The sequence below is a fragment of the Lentinus tigrinus genome (genome assembly GCF_003813185.1).
Source record: "Lentinus tigrinus ALCF2SS1-7 unplaced genomic scaffold L226scaffold_56, whole genome shotgun sequence".
NCBI lineage: Eukaryota > Fungi > Basidiomycota > Agaricomycetes > Polyporales > Polyporaceae > Lentinus > Lentinus tigrinus.
This window is the reverse complement of record NW_027137965.1, coordinates 42,420-63,508: the sequence shown is the minus strand read 5'-3', so window position 1 is coordinate 63,508 and position 21,089 is coordinate 42,420. Positions and strand designations below refer to the sequence as shown.

Here is a 21,089-nt window from a genome sequence, read left to right as displayed (position 1 = left end):
AGCGTGAAACTGAATGAGTGGTCTATTGTAGCTCGGTGGTTATACTGATGTAAGCGTTGCTGTGTAATGATTAATTAGTAGGTACTATGTTGTTTAAACCAGCGAGATGCCTGCATTGTTCATTGATTGGATTGACGATCCCCATTGCTATGGGGTCCAACAAGGTGTCAACGTTGCGGATGGTCTGGGAATGCCGGGAAAGCGACGGGTTCCCATACATTCAGACACAATGCATTCCTAGTACATCCACAATGTCCTTCAGACAAACGATCCGCGTTGAAACCGCTTTATCGAGGGCAGGCGCAGATTGAGGGCCGGCTCGGGGGCGGTCGCCATGGCCTGCAGCCATTAGTGTTGAGCATGAAGATGGAGAGCGCAAAGAGTCCTGATGGGAACCGGAGGAAGCAAAATATTATGCATACCATAGGCACTGGACAATGTTCAATATGTATGCCATTGTCCAATCCACGGTCGCTGAGACTCACGGGCAGGCAGTGGCTGTGTCCCGAGCGCCGGGTCGTAACCACTCTCCATATACTAATTACCGATTTCTACTCATCATCCCTGTTCATTTTATGTAGAGTTGGGTCTTTTGCCACGAAAATATGCCACAAAGGTCGGATTATCGCGATAGACCAAGGAACCGAGGCTCGCGGCGTGGGCGCTAGTAGCTGGGAGGCGCCAACTTAGCGAGCCTCATGTTGTGTCCGCATATGGAATGCAGCCTCAGATCAACTTGAACTTGAACCGCCACCATCTGCGTCTCCGCCACCCGCCCTCATTCCTACCCTTTGTTCTCTCTGCTATTGTGCACTCTCTTGATCCGTTCAATCGAGATCACGTTACCACGCATCCTGGCCCTTGCACTCCCAAACCACCACCCCCGACTACATCATATAAAACCCACATCCCCTTCTCTCGTAAGTTCATCTCCTTCCACCATCGTGGCTTGACATGAGTCTTCCGTTGCTGACATACCACTCTGACTGCACTGGTACTCCCCACTCCCTCCGGCATGTTGGTCGTGAAAAAGATTCACTACACGCCGAACCCGGACGAGTCAACCTTCAACAACGACGCAGAAAGGAAGCCGAGGACATGGCACACAAGGGTGTCGGCGAGTCGAAACTCCGATTCTCTCGGAAATTCTTCCCCTCGCCGCCGCCGGACACGACAACCTCAACGGGTCCCAACCTCACGTCTAATCCTTTCGAAGAACTCGCAAATGCGGATTCTATGACCGAGAGCGATCTCAATGACAAGTTTGTGAGTTCTTCTTCTGCCCGACTGGATTCATCTGCTGACACGACAATCATGAGGTGGAGCTCGTCAATAAGCACAACCTTATCCCCGGTCTCAAGATGACCAGCTGCGAAAAGCGACCAGACCCAGTGATGATCGACGATGACCGTCAGAAACCCGACTCCGCAATCTACCTCGCAGAAGATGCCCCCGCTGACGGCACCCCGTGCTGGGCCAATCAACTCATCCCGGTCGAGTTCAAGACGGGTAAAGGTACTGCCATACAAGACCCGTTCATGGATGTACCGGGCGGTGTGCAGCCTGCCATCGCTGACCATCGCACGAGGAATCGGGCGCAGATCATATCATACGCTGAGTGCCTGTTTGCGGTTCAGCAGCGGCTGGCCGTCTTCATGCTGCTGGTCATCGGGCGTAGAGCTCGCTTCATTCGTTGGGATCGTTCCGGCTCCATCGTAACCACCATCTTCGACTACTATCTTCATTGGCGGTTCTTCGTCGATGTCCTCTGGCGCATTGCCCACTGTTCAGCGGTCCTTCTTGGCTTAGATCCGACCGCACGCCGCCTCTCACCCAACGATCCCCTCTACGCCCTCATGACCGAATTCGCTGCTCCACACGAAGGCGACGTCGACCACAAGGAACGTTTTCTTTCGCCTCACGAAGTTTCCAACCAGCCGTTCGTCTTCAAGTACGTGCGTGATGCGTTCCGACAGTCTCTCGTCGAGAATTGGCCGCGCTACTGCGTCGAGGTTCCCAACGGCGAGGAACGGCGGCGCTTCCTCATCTGCAAGCCTCACTTCCGTGCCAAGGGCCTCGCGGGGCGGGGTACTCGAGGGTATGTCGCTCTCGACTGCGAAACCAAGCGCTTTGTCTGGCTCAAGGATGCGTGGCGTGCTCACTACGTCTTGGTCGACCGAGAGGGAGATATCCTCCAACGGCTCAAGGCTGCTAAAGTTCCTCGTGTTCCTAACCTCGTATGCCATGGCGACATCGACGATCAAGTGACGCTCACGCCTCAGTGGTGGGAAGAGAAGAACCAGAACCAGAACCAGAACCAGAACCAGAATCCTTATCCCACCCCGTTGCCATCACACTACCCTGCTGCAGACGCTCACGCCGGATCTTCTTCATCGGCCTCAAACAAGCGGAAGTTCACAGATGACGAACAGCATACAGGTGACGTGCCCCCTCCGGAGGGGCTCGCCGACAGCCAGCTGCCGTTCCGTGATGACTGTCCTTTACGCCGCCACAAGCACTATCGACTCGTGGAAGAAGAGATCGCTCTGCCACTAAACGAGTTCGGATCCGGCAAGCAGCTCATTCAGATTGTGAGAGATTGCGTCCTCGGTGAGCCTACTTACAATCCCTTACATCGCTGATGACGAAGCTGACCCTGAATATCTACTGTCTAGCACACTTCCATGCCGTCAAGGATGCGAAGCTTCTCCACCGCGACATCAGTGCAGGCAACATCCTCATCTATCCCAAGATCGTGTGTGTCAAGGATCCGAACGTTCCGCACAGGAGGCGCTTTCAGATCAAGTTTACGGGCCTGCTCGCTGATTGGGAGATGGCGAAGCCTATTGATACTGAGCAAAAGCAGCGCCAGCCGGAACGTACCGTAAGTGCCCACTGTCCTGTGTCCTGATGAACCGTAATAGCTGAAGGCGTGTCCAGGGAACGTGGCAATACATGTCCGTCGCGCTCTTGTCGCACCTCAAGACGAACGTCGAGACCTGCGATGAGCTCGAGTCGTTCTATTACGTCGTGCTGCACCACGCTGTGCGATATCTCAAGTCCAACTTCGACGAGCTGACGGTTGCAAACTACATCGACGAGTTCTTCGACCAGTACGGATACGTCAACAACCAGTACACCTGCGGGGACAAGAAACTCGGGACGATCTTGAACGGAAGGCTCCTGAACTCCGAAACTCAGCTTGAGTTTGCTTGCACTGGAGTTAACATGGTGCTCGAAAGAATACTTTCTTGGTTCCACGCCTACCACATTGTCGCTGAATACGACCGCCCGGCCCCTGCCGCCCCAACCACATCTTCTCCGACAAGCTCTCACACCCCACCACCACCACCACCACGCCCGCCGACTCCCCCATCGCCAACGGGGTCCGTCTTCTTCACCGAAGACGAGATCAATTTTGAGTACGAGGAGGAAGACGAATTCGAGGATGACGGGGCAACATCGATCGACATTCCCGTGCTTGAGCGCAAATCAGCTCCCACCGCGCAAGAGCGGCAGCTTGCAAGCCTCGTCGTCACGCACGAAGCGATGCTCAAGTTCCTCAAGGACGCACTCGAGTGGGACGCGGTGAGCTGGGCGAACGGCGAGAAAGTTGGCGACAGGGTCCCTACGACGTGGCGGCCGGACAAGAAGACGAAGGCATCCGCGGCGGCTGGGACGAGCAACAAGAAGCTGAAGCTTGACGAGGACGTCCGGTCTGAGCCGATCTTCCGTGTGCCGCTGCTCCCTGCGCGATTCCCGAAGACGCCTCCTCGCCCGGGTCATCGATGGACCCCGTCACCAACGAAGAAGACGGGATGAACGCGACCTGATCCACGTTTTTACTTACTATGTTATCTAGCTCTTACATCGCTGTGTCATAACTTATCTTGTTTCCTTGCTTTACTCGTCCGAATGATACATCATACTCCAATTGTTTCGTAGCCTCCACAGTTCATGAAAGACCGAGGACGATGGGCCAAGGCCATGGCAGTATAACAACAGTTTTTTTTCTGGCCGCGGGTTAGTACCGCTCGCTCGAGGAAGACCACGTGGCTGTGCGGCCACACGATGTTCTTCCCCCCATGACTGTCTCGCTGACCACCCGACTTCCGACCCTTTGTCATGGGGACATGGTTCTGACCATCAACCTCGGCTTCTCTGCGCCATGTTCCTTGCGAGTGATTCGTATATTATGTCGGCTTGGGGCCATACGGTAAGGCTTCAAGTCGGCGCTCGCTCGGTCAAGCTGTCTTCTGGGCCTCAGAGTTCTGAGCTGAGAAGGCTTGAACAAGGATGATACCAGAAGTGCGTAATATGTGGATATACCTGATTCTTATCTGCAGTGTTGCTGCCAATGCTGTTTTGCATCCCCGAAGTGCAGTGCCACTCGCGTTTTCCAAGCCACCCAGCAGCGCCGTTGACTATGTCAATCCGTGAGTGTTCGAGTATTGTCCTTCCCTCTAAGTCCAACTAAACGTGTCTCGAACCCTCCCAGGTTCATCGGAAATGGTGGGGTTGCTCCTCATAGTACGGGTGGGATGATACCAACCGTCGCGCCTCCGTTCGGCATGACGCGTTGGGTCGCTCAGACACGGAAAGACTGGGTCTCTGTCAACCCCTACAACTACACCGACACTACCATCCATGGTTTCCAGGCTACGCACAAGCCAGCCATATGGATGGGCAACAGCGGACAGTTCGTCGTCGTCCCCGGTGCTGGCGAGGTTCAGAGCGTCTTCGAGCGACGTGGGATGAACTTCAGCCATGATGACGAGATCGCGTCCGCGAGCTACTACTCCGTGGTAATGGATGCTACCGAGGGCGGCACGATACAGGCCGAGCAGTCAGCAAGTGAGTCCACGTACCTCGCACGTTCAACTGTCGAATACGCTACCTTGACATTGGCAGACTTCTATACTGACGCATCGCAACCTTCGCAGCTTCGCGCGTCGGACACCTCCGCTTCACCTTTCACGACACAGCTGCGCCGTACATGTTGATAGAGGCGACACGCGCATCGGTCATGGGCTCTGCAGACCCGACAAACGTTACGTACCCTCTGGGCTCTATTACTGTCGACCCCGCGCGGCGCGAAATCACTGGCCGCAACCCCGAGCGAGAGGACTTCATTATCGGGCCGAACGCCGCACCCAGCTTCGCGGGGTACTTCTGCGCACGGTTCAACGTGCCTTTCGCAAGCTTTGGAATTGCGCAGAACGGCACTAATGCGGAGAACGTGACCTCAGGTGAGGGCGCGATGCTGTCCGGGTTCGCAAGGTTTGCGCAGGGGACGCGGCAGGTCACGGTCCGCGTAGGGGTCTCGTTCATCTCAGTCGAGCAGGCCAGGAAGAACTTGGATAGCGAGATACCGGACGGGACGACCCTGGAGGAAACTGCGGAGAAGACGCGTGCAGCTTGGGCGGACAAGCTGGATCGCATCAAGCTTGAGGGTGCCAGTCGAGAGGAGAACGAAGTCTTCTATACGGCCGTGTACCATGCCCTTCAGGCAAGTACTATCGAGTTACCTCACTCACAATTAGTACTCGCTGATGAAGTTTCTTGCAGTACCCGTACGAACAGAGCGAGGATGGGAAATACTACTCCGGGTATGATGACCAAGTACACCGAGGTGATTCCTACACCGGCTATTCAATATGGGTTAGTACGAGATAATCGAGAATATCCCTCACTCATCACTCACGTCTTAACTCCAAAGGATACGTACCGTGCTGCATGGGCATGGCAGATCCTCCTCGCCCCAGAGCGCATTCCAGGGATGGTACAAAGCATGCTCCAGGACTATATGGAGGTAATTCGGCGGCGTTGATATCCTCACGTGGTCGCGATCTCTGACTTGAAGCGCATCAGGGTGGATGGCTTCCCATGTGGAAGAACATCGTCGGTAAGTAGCATGAAGTCCTCTGTGGGCCTGTATGAAAAGCCATGTCCTGAGTCCTGACCTCCACCGTTTGCGTCCGAAGAGACAAACATTATGGTGTGTACTACCATAGACACTTCATCTCACCTCTCTTCAACAAGTCCACTCAGGTTGGAACGCATGCCGACTCGCTTATTTCTGAAGTCGTCGTCAAAGGCATCCGCGGATTTGACCTGAATATTGCATACGAAGCGGTAAGGAAAGATGCAACTGTTCCTCCGGTTGACGATTGGAACATCACGTGCGTCCTAACCTATCAAGTTGTGTATGTTGAGAGGCTGCCAACCAAGAACGCCGCGTCCTCTACAGGTATTCGGATAGGCAGCAGGTATGTGATGGAATGCTGTTCAGTACGCACACTTATCGCTCTTCGCCAGAACGTCGGCTACGAAGTCCGCGCAGGTCTTTCCTCCGTGTACGCCCAGCACGGATGGGTGGCCTCAGACATCCACTCTGAGGCAGCATCCCGCACTCTCGACTACGCATGTGCGAACCTCCCACTTATCAAGCGTATTATCCTGACATTGACACCGTGCGCCGCCAGACGACGACTATGCCGTCGCAGTAGTCGCAGACGCGGTCTCCCAACACGACGACGCCGCCTTCTTCCGCGCGCGCTCCCTCTCCGCCCCATTCAGCATCTTCAACAACGACACGGGCTTCATGGAGGCGAGAATGGCGAATGGATCTTGGGCGGGTCCGACCGCAGGATGGACCGAGGGCGACATGTGGGCGTACACGTTTGACGTGCTGCACGACTTTGGGACCTTGATCGAGCGCAAGGGCGGGAACGCGTCTTTTGTGGCTTTCCTGGATGAGCATTTCGATGGGGGCCATAACGACCATACGAACGAAGTATGCCTTGCTCCTACCTCCATGCCGGCCATCAGCGAGTACACTGAACTGTCTTTGCGCAGCCTTCGCACCACATCCCGTACCTGTACTCTCTCGCAGGGGCAGCGAGCAAGTCTCAGGAGTGCATCCGCGAAGTCGCGAAGGCCAACTACAACAACTCCGTCAACGGTCTATCCGGGGTGCGTGCCCTTCCATGTTCTCCCAAGTGGTATTGTGTTCACCGAGCACTCGATCATGTCTCAGAACGAGGATTGCGGCCAGATGAGTGCCTGGTACATCTTCAGCGCACTCAGGTTCTACCCCGTCAACCCCGTCTCGGCGGAGTACGTGATCGGAACGTGAGTCCCGCCTGCCTTCTCTTGTGCACTGCTGACACTCTCCCCACTGGTAGACCCTTCTACGACAAAGTCACCATCGACCTCCCAGGTGCAACCAAGCCCTTGACCATCACCTCCACCGGGGCTCCGAGCAAGCCATACGTCAAGAGCGTCACCGTCAACGGGAGGTCGTTGGATACGCCCATCTTGAGGCATGAAGCTATCGCTTCCGGCGGGCATATTGTGTTCGAGATGAGCGACACGCCCCAAGCCTGGGGCTCGCAGACGCTGGGAGCTCGATGATGATAGTAACGAGCAACGATGAGATTATGCAAGAAATTCCTCTACCGATTATGTACGTACAGTCAGTAAGCTAAGTAACACCGGAAGAAGCTCGGAAACACATCAAGCATGATAGCAGTGCGATATACAGATGCGGATGCGAAAGACAACGGACACGATACTGTGAGTAGCAGTAGTTCAGCTTGGTTCGATGAGTGAGAAGGGCAAAGGCAGGAGCAGGAGCAAGTAAGTATAAATGAGGAGCAGCGTCACGACAGCCGAGAATCCGCGGTCAATAATTACGTGCAGGACCGAGGCAGAGAGAAGATTGCAAGGTCCACGGATTGGAGGTTCGAGTGCGTCCGAGTCCCCTATGATCTAGCAGTGACGTCCACGTCCACGTCCACGTGCAGAGTCTCCGTGTGGAAAGTATCAATGGCAGCAGGAAAAGGTCAAGAAACAGTCTGATCCATGCAACGACCAACGTGATCCCCAGAGCGAGTCACCTCCGTGATCGAGTGACCCTCGCAGAGCCAGCCCGCGAGTTCTCGAACTGCAGTTTCCGGCGCGCATAGTCCTCGCGGTTCATGCGCTGCAGGAAGTACTCGCCCCCGCCGCCTCCCCAGGATACACTCCCGGGGGAATACGAGTGTGCGGTGACGGTGAAAATCTCGCCGATGTCATCCAGCTGTTGTAGGCACAAGCATGCACGTCAGCATCGACCAAGGATGCGGTGGGGTAGGTGTAGGGAAGGACGTACGTTCCGCTCTTTGAGGGCTGGTGACGAGCTGCGCTCCCGCGAGTTGCGCGTGCTGGACCGGCCGGAGCCCATGAGGCACTTGAGCGACACGACGATTGCGCCTTCCTTGAGGTCCAGGAATTTCTGCCTGAGGGCTTCATTCACTGTGTAGGAAGCGTTGTCAGTCGTTGAGTGAACGTGGATCTGATCAAGGATCTGGGTAAACTCACGTGGCTCGAGGAACACCTTGTTGTTCACCAACACAACATCGGCCTCCTTGACAAGCTGGTCGACCTTCGCGCTCTTGAGCATGTCTCCCTCCTCCAACTCAACCTCGCCCATACGGACTCCCCACATCCTGCACCGCGTCCGGAACTGCTCCAGCTGACTCCTTGCGATCTCCGCCGGCCCGGGCATAACCTCGATGCCAAAGCTCCTGCAGCCGGTCTCGAGGGTGGCCTGCAGCACGACGTTCCCAACGCCGGAGCCGAGGTCGAGGAAAAGCGAGCTCTCAGAGAGGCCGGTCGCACGGAAGATATCCGATACGAACATCGGCATGAGCTCGCCATAGACCTCGGACGAGAACGCCTCGTAACGCTTGAGCATGTCGATGTTCGGCCCTACAGCGCGCTGGTAGACCTCTTCAACGAGTCGCTGGACGACGTCCGCGGGCATGCACTTCCACGACTTGACCGCTTCGCGGAAGACGTTTCGCGAGGTGGTCTCCTCGAAAGGGTCAAGGGGAAGTGGCGGGTATTTGAGGAGGCAGATGAGCGCATTGATGGCGTCCATGACTTGCAGAAAGAGGGGTCCATCGTGCTTCTTGATTGCACGACGCAATAGCCGCAAGTAGTCAACGCTGGGAGGCGCACGACAGTCCGGAGACTTCGCGTAAGTCGATAGAGCAGTGATAGAACGTAGTGAAGAAGCTGAGGAGATGGAGCAAGCAGAAAACAGTGTAGAAAGCGAGGATTGAGATGAGAGCGAGGAGCAGGAGGATTCAGATGAGGGAGTCGACACCTCCGAAGACGGTGGTGAGGGTGCGTCAGAAGATGGCAAATCAAACTTGCCATCTGACGAGTCGACGTCGACGTCGTCTACTAAGTCTTTGCTTGGAATGGTACCAAACAGCGCTTGCTGGGCGGGAGTGAGGTAATCTGAGATGATGAGACGCATATAAGCACTTCATTTGCACACAATATTTGAATATTTCCCCTCACGTTTGACCATTGCATGGAGACTGCTTTCCAGACACATTATTGGGTCGTAGTGTTGTGGATCCTTCGGTACAAGGAGAATAAACCTCTCGCTTGCACCGTTGTTCGGGTACTCAAGCTCGGCCACCGGATACTTGGTTGGATGTGGCTCCCAAGACATGTCGTCGGGATCATGAGGGTTCTTGAAGTCTAGGAAAATACGAATGAGCACAAAAACTGATGTCACGACGCCATAGCTGTTCTCGCGCATGTACTACCGCAGCAGAAGAAGATTATCCACACGAGAGCGCGAAACTACCGACGCAACAAACTCGCATACAAGAAGGGCTCCATGCCAGCCGTCTGAAAAAGTGGCATCCGTTCTGGGGAGGACGTGTCCGCGTGTGTATGGCACTCGCATGCCACTGAAGGTGGCTATATGCGTGCACTCATCGTGTGGCACGCTCCCACGAGGGCTTCGGACGCGACGGGGAGAAAGAACGGTTTGAACCACAAAACCATAACACTTACAAGCTTTGTATCCTTTCATCAACCTCTGCACCACTACTTCAGAGCTGAGGAACCCAGGCCCCGGCTTCCCATCCTCCTCTATCCAGCACTCCTTCGGCGGGCCACTGGTGGGTGGCCCGACGCTCGCCACAGATGTGGCGCGCGTACTCGGTGACGACGGACGGTCCGCAGAGAGGTATGTCGGTGCAAGAGATGACTGACGGCTTGATCCGGAGGGGCCAGGAGAAGGTGCCGCACTGAGGCTTGAGGCGCGGCTCTGGCTCTGCGGGACGTTCCCAGCGTCCTGCAGCGGCGAGACGCGTCTCTTCTTCACCGCATTACGCGCCAAAGGCTCGTCGCACTTGCGTTTGGTTGACGCGTCGGCGTCGCGCGACGTCGTCGGGGCGGGAGGGCCATGCGCGGTGACCTTGATCGTCGGAGCGCCTGCGCGAGGGTCAGGGGGGCGTGTAACGGGTATCAAACGCGTGGTGACGACGGTGGAGGAGCTCGAGGTCGACGAGAGGGGGTTAGAGAAGAAGCTGTGGTCGGTGGACGACGCGAAGGGCGTCGAGGACGAGCTCATCGTCGTGGGCGGTGGTAAGAGCGTGGTCGGTGGCGATGAGCTCATTTGCGTCAAGTCCGGACCCGGTGCATTGCACCTCCACGTGGGATTACAAGGTTACCGGATAAGTCCGACTTACAAGGTAAAATAAGCGGCTTGGCGCGCAAACCCTGGAAGCCTACGCTCGTAGCTCAGTGCACAGATACTGCACGAAGACCGTGGTGAGATTGAAAAACCGTCCTGCATAAATAACTAGATTGCTAGGGAAACACCGCACTCCCCTCAGCGCCGGAAAAGTGGGCGGGAAGGGGACGCGGAGGTAGGGGGTGGAAAGGCGGAGAGACATTACTCCTGACAGAAAGAGCCGTATGTACACTAGTGCACAACAGACAGTGGTTTCCTGACCCTGAACTCGTCGCGGAGGCATCGAAGAAAGCGAAGTGTGGAGGGAGCTCTATGAACAGCAGCCGCCTGCTGCCTGGTTCGCGGGCTGATTCACCTTGACGGCGCCCTCAGTGCCCTGTGTGCCCGGGGCAGCCCCAGCCGAGTCGGCTTGCGAGTCAATGAGGCGCGTCTTGATGTCTCTGTCAATAAAAACGATATCAGTAATCAGTTCGTGCATCGGAAGACCGGACCAAGCTCGAGACCAGGCCGGCAGAACATCGGACGGAAGCAACGACGACAGCATGTGTCGGAGCAGACCAGCCAACACGAGAGCAGCTCTTTCGACGCGGTGTGGGGCACATCAGGAGCATCCTGCGCATACCAAAAACAATTCTCTCCAGCCGCTGGTACGCCTTGCCAGAGTGGAGAAGTGATAGGATGAGGGAGATGACGCACCGTGCGAGTGTGAAGAACGCCTCCTCGACACCCTCGTTGATCTTCGCAGACGTCTCCATGAACTTGATACCAAGCTCGTTCGCGAGCTCGCGGCCCTGCTCTTCCGTAACAGCACGCTTCTCCGTCCAGTCGGACTTGTTACCGATGAGGATCTTGTTCACGCCCTCGGACGCATGCTGCTCGATGTTTGCGTGCCATGTACGGATGTCTGTGGAGTGCGGTACGGAAAGTCGGGAAGGGATCGTAGTAGTACGAGTGTGGACAAGGGAGTGGGCGAGGTTGAGCGTTTGAGCATGGAGAGACAAGGAAAAGACGCACTGTTGAATGACCGCTCGTCCGTCACATCATACACGAGGAGGATACCCATCGCTCCCCGGTAATACGCTGTCGTGATCGTTCTGAACCGCTCCTGGCCTGCAGTATCCCACTGTCACCCAGAGGAGTGGAGGGGAGTGGAGGGGGGAGGGTAAGTCAGAGCGCCGTCGACGATAAGCGAATAAGTTGGCTAAGAGACCACGCACAATCTGGAGCTTGATGCGCTTCCCGTCGAGCTCAATTGTCCGGATCTTGAAGTCTATGCCAATCGTCGTGATGAAGGAGGGCGTCCATGCGTCGTCGCAGAAACGCAGCAGCAGACAAGACTTCCCGACACCTGGTGCATTCCACGAACACATCAGTATCTGCTCATCCCTCGTGGGGACAACCTAGCAAGTCTGTTTGTGTACCTGAGTCGCCGATGAGGAGGAGCTGCACCGCGCCGTCAGGACTGCCCTAAGTGGAGTATCCGCTCGTTCGGAACGCACCTTGATCAGAAAGTCATAGTGAGGAGGCGGCATGATCTACAACGTCCGAAGGAACAAGTTCTCGCGGCTCTGCCGACTCAAGCGAGACCAGTAAATGCGGGGAAACGGTGGAGGGGGAGCGGGAGGAGGTGGCGGGAGGAGCTGCGCTATGTAACGGCAACCGCCTCGGACGCATCACATACAGCCTGGGCGTCTCGCCACGTGCACGACCTGCTATTCCTGTTTCGGGAAAGTCTCCAGGAACATAACATTGACTCGTACGTTCACCTCTTCTTGGGAATGGAGACAACACGAATGAGAACGAGGTCCAAGAAATAAATCTAACAACAGAGAAAAGTACAACAAGAGGAAATAACTAGATGGGCACAGACGAGTTCCAGTTCCCTCCCCACCACCGCTTAATCCGCTCTCCACCCCACTCCTCATACTCAGCTCTCGTCACGCCCACCTGCTTGAACTCCTCCGTCTTCGCAAAGTCCGCCATGCCCCTCCATGCATCGAGCATCGGGTCTGCCGCCTTCACGATCTCCAACGGCATCTCCGGCGGCAGGATCGGACGTAGCGTCGCGTGCAGGCGGTCAGCGAGTCCGGGGAACTGAGATGGACCTCCAGTGAGGAAGACATTGTTGACGAGCCGACCCTTGTCTGCGTCCGGGAACCGCGACAAGACGCTCTGCAGCACCTCCCCGAGCCCTGCAGAGTCGACCCCAGCCATGCTGGGTGAGAACCATGCCTCGCAGACGCGCCAGCGCTCGATGTTAAGATGGATGCGTGCCTTGCCTTGGTGACAGTCGCTGTGAACGGGGTGCCCGAACGGGGGAGGTTGGAAGAGGTACTGACCTTGGACATCGCCTTCTTCGTACTGTGGACGGAAAGCGGACATGAGTGCGGAGCGTTGCGACGTGAGCGAGGCGTGTGTGTCCTCCTGCGTGAAAGACGGGTCGTAGGCAAGCAGCTTCTGCTCTACGGTCTGTAGATTCGCGAGATCCTCTTCCTCGTCCGACGACGCCGCTGCGGTGTTCTGAAAAACATTCAGCAGCTTGTGGAGAACCACCGGTGAACGTGCACTTACAATCTTGCGATAGATCGCCCAATCCGCATCGTCCGCACCGAACATATCCTCTGTGCCCGATGCTAGTCAGTAGTCGTCTCTCCGCATAGTGCATGCAACGTACCTCCACCAGCCTTACGCCGCTTTTTCGGCACCCGATCATCCGCCGCAAGGTTCGCAATGCTTTTCATCCTCGCCTGAGACGCCGCGCTCTTTCTGTCCGTCAGCGCCGCCTTCCTGCGATTGCGCTCCTTGATGCGGTTCATAATCGCCTCTTGCTCCTTGCGCAGCTTCGACGCCCACCCGACGAGGTCGCGGTCACGCTCCTCCTCCTCCCGCCTCTCCTCCGCCGCGCGCTCTTCGCGTTCACGCTCCTTCTCGCGCTTCGCCCGCTCGCGCGCCTCGTACCCGGCCTTCATAAGTTTCTGCTTCTTCTTCTCCTTGAGGCCGTCTTCGTCGAGCTGGTCCGCGTTTAGGTCGGACGTCTTCGAGAGATAGGGATCGGGGACACTCACCTCCTCGTCGGGAACGTCGACCAGAGGGAACGACGGGGGTCCATCCTAGAGTGGTGTCAGCACAACAGCGCCGATCGCGGTGCATAGCAGGCGTACCTCAGCATCCTCCTCGTTCGCTTCCTTCTTCCTCGCCTTCTTCAGGTCGTTCTCCAGTTTCTTGATCGCGCTATCCAGCGCAGCATCATTCGAGAACCCCTCCTCTTTGAGGGTGTCTGCCCACTCCCTCTTGCTTTCCTCTTCCCGCCGCTCACGCAGGGTCAACATATGCGCCAGGTCGTTCTCCTTCTGCACAAGCTACACCCGGACCACGTTGGTATAAGTTGTGCATGGGGAACGAAGTAGACACACCTTCTCCATGCGCGACTTGGCGGCGAGCTCCTGCAGCTTCCGACCCTGCTCTTTCTTCCGCTCCGCGATCCGCGCCAGCTCCTCCTCCGTCTTCTCTTCCGTCACCGGCAGGGTGTACGGGAACTGAATGATGCGCTCGGACGCGCGAAGGTTGAGCGGGTCCTTCAGCTTGCGAAGCAAGGCCGTATAGTCCGGCGAGAACTCGCAGAAGTTCTGCAACATCCACTGCGAGACGGTCAGTTTACCATGGCCGCCATCAGCGAGAGCGAGAGAAGGATGACTTACGTTGCACGTCGTGGGCGTTACTCTGCTAGGGAAGGTCGGGTACTTGAGCTGTATGAGCTTCAAGAGGTATTCTGTGGCTTGCATTGCACCCCAATTGATCCTGAGGATACCGTGTGAGGTAGCAAAACAGAGCACGCTGTGTCAAGCATAAGCAACAGAACGTACCGTTTCGCGTGGCTCATAAGGCCCTTTCCATCCAATATTGGAATAACCGAAGTTGACGCAGTGTTGAATGAAACGACGAGACCGTCGCCGTTGAAGGGTACCGGAGGAGACGGGAGGTTGTTGTGATAAAAGGACATGACGGAGTCGACGCAGAATGCCAGAGATGGGACGGAGTATTGCTCGAACATGAGCTCAGAGGTCACTGGGAAGGATGTTAGCTGAGCTTGCAGCAGGACAACACGAACAGTAGTTCTCATTTGGATGTAGCACCTCACAGTCAACACAGAGGGAGGCTGCGTCGCTCAGAGCCTGCAGTATCGCGACCGGCGTGTCGTGCACATAGGCCGCGCTATACCGGCAGTTCTACGGGCTCTCGATCCGCATGGAAGGCTACTAGGGAGATAGAAGAGTATACTGACATGCTCTTGAGTGCAGCGGAGAAGCCAATCGTTCGGTCATGAGTATAGGGTGGTCCACGGTTGGGGTGTCAATCCCGAGGTGTATGAACGCGTAGTCCAGCGCATTTTCCTGCGAAATACATGTATCCAGAACCAACGCAAGGGAGGAAATCAGCCAGAACGTACCAACGCGTCGAAATTGAGCAGCACGTCTCCCTCCCATGGCGTCTTCGCCTGCGACCTCGCGCCTCCCTCGACGTCTATCCCTTCCCCGAACAGCAACAGTGGCTTGTTTGTCCGCCGTTCCTTGTACTTCGCTACCATGTTGATGCCTGTCCGGGGTGACTTGGAAGTACAGAACCCAAAGCGAAGATGTGTCGAGCCATTGTCGATGCAGAGTGGTGTGTGTCGTTCTCGATGTTCATCGTAGGATGCCGGCACATGGACAGTCGGTAGAGGTAGGATAGGCAGGTAGGAGATGTTGGACTCGTCGACCTCCATGCTCGCCATGACTGTCGTCCAGCAGGAATGTGGGAGAGAGCTGCATCAGCGCGAAGTCCATGGCTCGAGCGAAGTGCCTTGCGCGCGCTCACTCAACGCCCGCAATTGTCATGTCCAAACTCGGAAACTATACTGAACGCCAGATGGCATCATTCTTATTGTCGAGCCATGTAGGACTTCAGAGTGTCGAACGGTATACTATACAGTGCGGTATAGGCGTCGGTCCAAATTACATAGACGTGCTACGCATGCCCGTTAGTCCTCGCACCCAGCATTCTTTCCAAAGTTTCCGTGAACTTCGCGAGCAAAGCCGCCTGCATCTCCTCTTGTGCCTTTGCCATGTTTGACTCCATGCGATCAAGTTGTGCTTGAAGCTGCTCGAACTTTCCGTCCAAGGTTGAGATCCGTTCCTCCAAGCTGGCGAGGCGTCTTTCTGTCCGTGCTTCTTCCGACAACAAGACCGGAGAGTCGGGAGGATCGGACAACCACGGTTGAATGAGCAGGAGTGGATGCGTATAGTCGTGACGTTTGAACCATACGGAGTCGATAGAGTCAGGGTCAGGCCCCTTGACGCCGCGCGCGTAGCACATATCGCAGATGAAGTCGGTTTCTGGAGCAGGCGTCAGCCACTCCGTCCAACCTGCTACAGATGTAGAGAGGGATCACATGCCTGGCGAGAAGCCGTAGTACCATGTCGGTTGCGGAAACTGCCTCTTGCACGACCAACAGCGAATCAACAACTTTCCTTCGCAGTCTTCGCATATGGGAGCTTGGGTGGATGTCAGCTTGATGCGGTAGGGGACATCAACAATTGTGACCGATACTTACCATAACAGTCCAAACACCACCACCAACGGTCCGTCTCTATCCACCGTTGACAAACATTACAGAATTTGGAGAAGCCTCCCTCTCGCGGTGATGAGCTTCGTGTCGAGGATGCATGTTCGGTGTCAGATGGGGGAAGAGGAGGCATATCCAACTTCTCATACGGTCCGGGGGACTCTGCAGGTTGTGATTCAAAGGGAGCCGGTCCGTTAGCCTGTTCGTCGTTCCCCAGTACAATCTCCACGTTCTCCTCTGGTCCCTGATTCAGAGGCTGGGAACGAGGCTCAGGCTCGTCCTTCGCGCGGTCCGATCCCAGCACCGGTTGCAACGAGGACTCTTCTGCGTCCTCCGGGTCCTTGGATACATCTTGTTGAGTATCTGGATTGTGTGTTGTTACGGCGTTCGGGATCCCGGGCAGACTATCTCGCTCATCTCCTTCCGTCTCCGGCCCATCCGGGGGCACAGGAGACTCCGGACTGATAGCATCTATTGGAACTTGGGCCAGATCGGAACCAACCCCAAAATCATCGTCCTGCTTAGGAATAACATTTTTGTAGGAGCCGTCACCGCCGAACGGTAGAGATTTCGGTGGGTCCATGGACCGGAAGGAGGGAGACGACGGAACAACTGGTGGACTGATAGACTGGAAGGACGGGGATGAACAAAAGACTGGTGAGCCCGTAGAAGGGAGGGGTGTATGCGGTAGAGTGGCTGATGACAAACGCACCATTAGAGGAGGGCAATGCGAGTTCCTGTAGTCCAATGCCTTGTCACGAAGGCTAGGCCACGCGAGACGGTGTAGAATGGTCCGGATCTTGATAAAGGAGTGCATGGGGTGGTGGGCCCTCGTCAACCCGGGAATCGCGAGCTTCTGTATGGATTGCTTATAGCATTCCTCCTTGTCGCAGAACGTGACCTGCTGGAAGAACGGCTCCTGGGCACAGTCGATGCAAATATAGCGAGCCCCCCTCATGTGGTGGATGCGTTCGAAGTAGTTGCAACACGGGCCTGTATCGCTACAAACCCGACGCGTGAGCTTCCAAATATCGTCCATTGCGAAGAGGACATACTAGTGGTAGGGAATAGTGTGAATGAGGTTGACGGTGATGCTGTCGTAGAATCGAATGTCTTTCGGGGTGCAGATTCTTCCGATTGCGCTCATTCGAGCATCGTGTTCAATGGAGTGATGGTCGACCAGATCCCAGGTCAGCTCAACATACGTCTTGCGTGCATCGCGACGTTGTGCAAAGTACGACCATGTACACCACCGGCGCCGAATGTTGTTCAGAGTGACATTGATCGCGTACTTCCACAGCGCCCGGTACTTGTTCTCCGACAACTCCGTAGGACTGGGGTAGAATGGCAGGTCTTCGGCTGGTAGCTTCTTGAGAACGAAGGCCCAGTCCACAACAGCATGGTTGCGATCGTAGGACCGCGTGCCCATGATTGTGAGTTCATCGACGAGCCGACCGCTGTAATATATCTTGAAGTCACCGGAATAGCTCAGCGTCCACGAGACAAACACCGTGCCGTCGGGCGAGTGGACTACCGTTCCAGAGATGCCGTATGGATCTCCGTCAAACTCGATACCAGAGCCATGGAAGTCTTCAGCAGTGGCCGCGTTTCTCTCTGCTGTATAGTGGAAATGGGGCGAGAGCATGGTCCGGGTGGGATATAGTTGCTCATTGTAGGCGAATCCATACCATTGTCCCAGTCTATGGTCTCGATTAGTAACTGATCCAGGGGTTCCAATACAAGGTTTCGCTTACACAGGTTTCAGCAGATCCGGCGCAGTCAGATCGTCCTCAGTTACTTCGTCGACGGTGTCATAGAGCGTGGTATCGACGGGTGGATTCTCCTCCAATTCCATGCCTTCGAGATCAGGCGGACCGTCCCGCGGGGGAGGTGGGATCGCTGGAAATGTGAACAACGGGTGATGGCCATTGGCGAGGTCCCAGAAATCGGTGTCGGGCCTATAGTGATAGAACTACCAAATTCCATTAGAACTGCAGAAGTTGTCGAGCTACGATAACGTACTAGACCGTATGCATGCTTCAGAAACTGCTCTTTAGGCTCAAGCTTTTGCTGAAGATAGAGGCCTAGCCGTCTGCTCAACAATTTCATATAGCAGTGATACGTCGCCGCCGACTTACCGTTGAGCTCCTTCACCCGCCGCTGAATAGCGTTCATGATTTGCCCTATGTTGCCCTGGGACTTCGTGAATTCATTCCGCGATAGAACCACAGACTGAGCGGCCTCTATCTTCCTCCAGTCGTTCTCAAGAAGCAGACAGATGAGAGGAAGGGCGTTCTGTCAGGGGGGAGAGCCCAATTAGTAAATATCGAACATATAAACCAATAGACGCACATACCTTTTCTAATCCGCCCGCACCCATCACCAGATTCAATGTGTCTGAAGCGTCGATATTGTACTTGACCTTCTCGAGGTTTCCTCGCAAGCGATCTTCCTCCCAGTTGATATACTCCAGGAAGCGGTAGATCGGTGTGTCGCGCTCTGCGTCAGAGGTATTTTGCAGTCCAGTTACCATCATCGCTACCCACCACCAAACGACGAAGTAGTCATCTACTGCAGCTCGATTCCGGGGCAAGACCTTGGGTATGGTATCCCTCATGGAGGACAGAAGAATCATGATCCTGTTCGCGTACATCGATGCTCCGATCTTCCAACCTGCCGAATTCATGTCAATGAGCCGACTGACACAGAGGAAGGAACAGGCTCAAGTACCGATCGCCCAGTACGCCAGCCAATGCGGTATACTGACAAGCTCGATTCAGTGACCATCCTACACAACATACGATAATGTGGCGAATACATATACTCACCTCCAGTTAAGGTCCGGAGGCCGCATGTCCATCAACTTGTTGACTTCTGCTATGGTCACGTATCCGGATGCGTCGTCATCAAAGGCTTCCATGATCGGCTCCAGCCAAGCCATATTCAAGAATTCCAAAGCCCATTCGTCGCTGGTGACAGGGTCTTCCTGACTGGCGACTGCGTGCTCAAACAGATCGCGGTAGTGGTCTTGCAAGGTCATCACGAACAGGCGCGCCTTCACATTGCCTCGCCAACCCTGAGACACGTCAGCGAGCACGACATTGCTACAGCGGAGGGCGAACCATTACCATATCCTGCCATATCTGACGCAGTTCCTACAGGAGAGGTAAGACGAGCACGAAATTTCACTGAAATAGGCAGACGTACAGGGTCTTTGATCTTCATATGCGGACCTTGCCTCACGACATCCGTTACAGCACCAATCACCCGATCGTTCTCGGTACGGATGTACCTCTCGAGAGCGATCTGTAGCATACTGACTTGCAGTTCGAACTTGCCAATGAAAGTCTGGAAGTTCCTCTCCAGCGCATCGTCGACGTCCTCGCGTAGCTCCGACTTCAGCTCGTCGAGAGAATACGTCTTCTTCGTCGTCATGCCCGCCTTTGCCCGCTGAATCGATCCAGGCTGCTTCTCCTGCGCCTGCTTCGCGTCCTTGTCCGAATTATCTTCCGGTCCCCCACGGACAGATACCTCTAGATCAATGAGCGACTTGAGCGTGGTGTCGTCCATTGGACGGATCTTGCTCGCTCCTCCCTTCTTGTCGACCTCTGCGGCGATCTTCTGCTCCTCCGGATTGACAAGACGACTGAACAATGCAATGACTACGTCTAGCCTGGGAAGTGTCAGTTGAGTCAATTTAAGGAGGACATCGCGTGAACCTACTTGGCCTGAATGTCGGTCGTCTGCCGCTTGACTTCGGCGATGGTGTTCGCCGTGTGCATGGCAAGCGCGAACTGGAAGTCGGCTTTGCGGTCAGTGAACACCTGAACCAAGCTCGCCAGCTTTTCCGCCCATATGGGTCCCTTGAGAACCTTGACGACTAGCTTCTTCTTCAAGAAGGTATCGCAGAAGTTAGCGCATTCCTTGATGTCCTTCGCAGTCTGCTCAGCGAGATCTTCTAGGCGGTCCTTGAGTACCTCGCCGTCTAGCCCGACATGTCTATGGTTGTCGATGCCTTTCAGCCTGAGAAGTGGAGAGTGAATGACCAAGTATAGCTCAATAGTGACGATGAACCTACTGGACCATGACCATCATCATGTCTTTCATCTCGACGTAGAGAGTCACGACGCGGCGATCATTCTCCTGGCGTGTGATTTCTAGGGTATACACTGCCTTGAACGCAAGGACGGCCACTTCGAGCAGGTGTCAGCTTGTCATCACACCCCTTCCAACACGAAAGCGATGCGAACCGGTCACAGCAGGATGGATCCTCGCGAGCTCGTCAAGGCTCTTCATGAGCCAAGGAACGTTGTCCACGAAGCGTTCGATGCCGCGTTCGATGTTCTTGGCGATATCCAGTTGATCAAGCGTCGTCATCGCCTGAGATGCGTTATTGAGAAATGACATGGTCACGTTCGCGTGAGGCGCGTAGTTCTGAGCTTTGTTCCCTGTTGTGTTCTATAAGTGCTGAGACACTACTCTGACGAGGACTCTACTCACCTAAAGAATCAAGAACACGATCGACGCTTCGCATGGCAGGTCCAGCATTAAGCTGTGCTGGCATTGCCGTCAACTGAGCTAGTGCGCCATCCATCGGATGAGGACGCGGACTAGATGGGCTAACGGGGGTAACGGGAGTGGGTGTTGCGAGTCCTACAGGTTCGGGAACCGACATCGTTAGTCGTCGGGGAGGGTTGTTTGGCATCGGGATAGGTATCTGCACTGCAGCAGGTCCACTCTTCAGGATTGACCGAGGTTCCGACCCGCCACGACTGGGCGTACTCCGATTGGAGCTGGTTGACGGGTCGCCATCATCGACGCCGTTCACCTTCGTTCGATACTTTTTCCCCAGTCGTCTTGCAAGGTTGCTCAATGACATGGCCGCAGAGAGAAGCGGGCTTCATACGCAGGCCTGGCGAAGCGGCTTAAGTTTTGCTCCGA

The 21,089-nt window shown here is 55.5% G+C and overlaps 6 protein-coding genes across 6 annotated transcripts; 2 read left to right on the top strand and 4 right to left on the bottom strand.

The window, feature by feature from the left end:
• The first annotated feature begins 759 nt into the window (after positions 1–759).
• On the top strand, positions 760–3,950 carry L226DRAFT_617315 (uncharacterized protein). Its single transcript, XM_067687017.1, has 5 exons — positions 760–920; positions 1,034–1,266; positions 1,320–2,610; positions 2,676–2,884; positions 2,941–3,950. The coding sequence occupies exons 2-5, from the start codon at positions 1,099–1,101 to the stop codon at positions 3,820–3,822; spliced, it is 2,550 nt and encodes an 849-aa protein (XP_067529325.1). The 5' UTR covers positions 760–920; positions 1,034–1,098; the 3' UTR covers positions 3,823–3,950.
• Positions 3,951–4,139: 189 nt separating this feature from the next.
• On the top strand, positions 4,140–7,511 carry L226DRAFT_555412 (uncharacterized protein). Its single transcript, XM_067683057.1, has 14 exons — positions 4,140–4,436; positions 4,499–4,854; positions 4,944–5,509; positions 5,569–5,661; positions 5,720–5,812; positions 5,872–5,905; positions 5,985–5,998; positions 6,052–6,182; positions 6,251–6,269; positions 6,319–6,427; positions 6,486–6,796; positions 6,859–6,975; positions 7,040–7,134; positions 7,188–7,511. Exons 1-14 carry the CDS (start codon positions 4,297–4,299, stop codon positions 7,414–7,416), a joined length of 2,307 nt encoding a protein of 768 aa, XP_067529324.1. The 5' UTR covers positions 4,140–4,296; the 3' UTR covers positions 7,417–7,511.
• On the bottom strand, positions 7,433–10,446 carry L226DRAFT_495240 (DOT1-domain-containing protein). Its single transcript, XM_067677511.1, has 5 exons — positions 9,862–10,446; positions 9,355–9,540; positions 8,365–9,291; positions 8,156–8,298; positions 7,433–8,083 (listed from the first exon to the last, which is right to left on the bottom strand). Exons 1-5 carry the CDS (start codon positions 10,421–10,423, stop codon positions 7,898–7,900), a joined length of 2,004 nt encoding a protein of 667 aa, XP_067529323.1. The 5' UTR covers positions 10,424–10,446; the 3' UTR covers positions 7,433–7,897.
• A 106-nt stretch (positions 10,447–10,552) lies between these two features.
• L226DRAFT_540391 (rab-type small GTP-binding protein) lies at positions 10,553–12,181 on the bottom strand. Its single transcript, XM_067681860.1, has 5 exons — positions 12,042–12,181; positions 11,764–11,894; positions 11,561–11,669; positions 11,243–11,450; positions 10,553–10,986 (listed from the first exon to the last, which is right to left on the bottom strand). Exons 1-5 carry the CDS (start codon positions 12,076–12,078, stop codon positions 10,857–10,859), a joined length of 615 nt encoding a protein of 204 aa, XP_067529322.1. The 5' UTR covers positions 12,079–12,181; the 3' UTR covers positions 10,553–10,856.
• Positions 12,182–12,279: 98 nt separating this feature from the next.
• Positions 12,280–15,368, bottom strand: L226DRAFT_540390 (actin-like ATPase domain-containing protein). Its single transcript, XM_067681859.1, has 11 exons — positions 14,994–15,368; positions 14,829–14,937; positions 14,410–14,611; positions 14,245–14,344; positions 13,960–14,184; positions 13,708–13,905; positions 13,612–13,656; positions 13,221–13,557; positions 13,118–13,167; positions 12,886–13,066; positions 12,280–12,825 (listed from the first exon to the last, which is right to left on the bottom strand). Exons 1-11 carry the CDS (start codon positions 15,315–15,317, stop codon positions 12,401–12,403), a joined length of 2,196 nt encoding a protein of 731 aa, XP_067529321.1. The 5' UTR covers positions 15,318–15,368; the 3' UTR covers positions 12,280–12,400.
• Positions 15,369–15,473: 105 nt separating this feature from the next.
• Positions 15,474–21,050, bottom strand: L226DRAFT_540388 (uncharacterized protein). The gene is made up of 17 exons (XM_067681858.1): positions 20,649–21,050; positions 20,399–20,596; positions 20,227–20,341; positions 19,872–20,171; positions 19,356–19,821; positions 19,277–19,303; positions 18,977–19,224; positions 18,879–18,910; positions 18,505–18,821; positions 18,287–18,443; positions 18,171–18,232; positions 17,903–18,120; positions 17,204–17,848; positions 16,861–17,149; positions 16,137–16,776; positions 15,979–16,077; positions 15,474–15,918 (listed from the first exon to the last, which is right to left on the bottom strand). Exons 1-17 carry the CDS (start codon positions 21,025–21,027, stop codon positions 15,551–15,553), a joined length of 4,560 nt encoding a protein of 1,519 aa, XP_067529320.1. The 5' UTR covers positions 21,028–21,050; the 3' UTR covers positions 15,474–15,550.
• Positions 21,051–21,089: the final 39 nt, after the last annotated feature.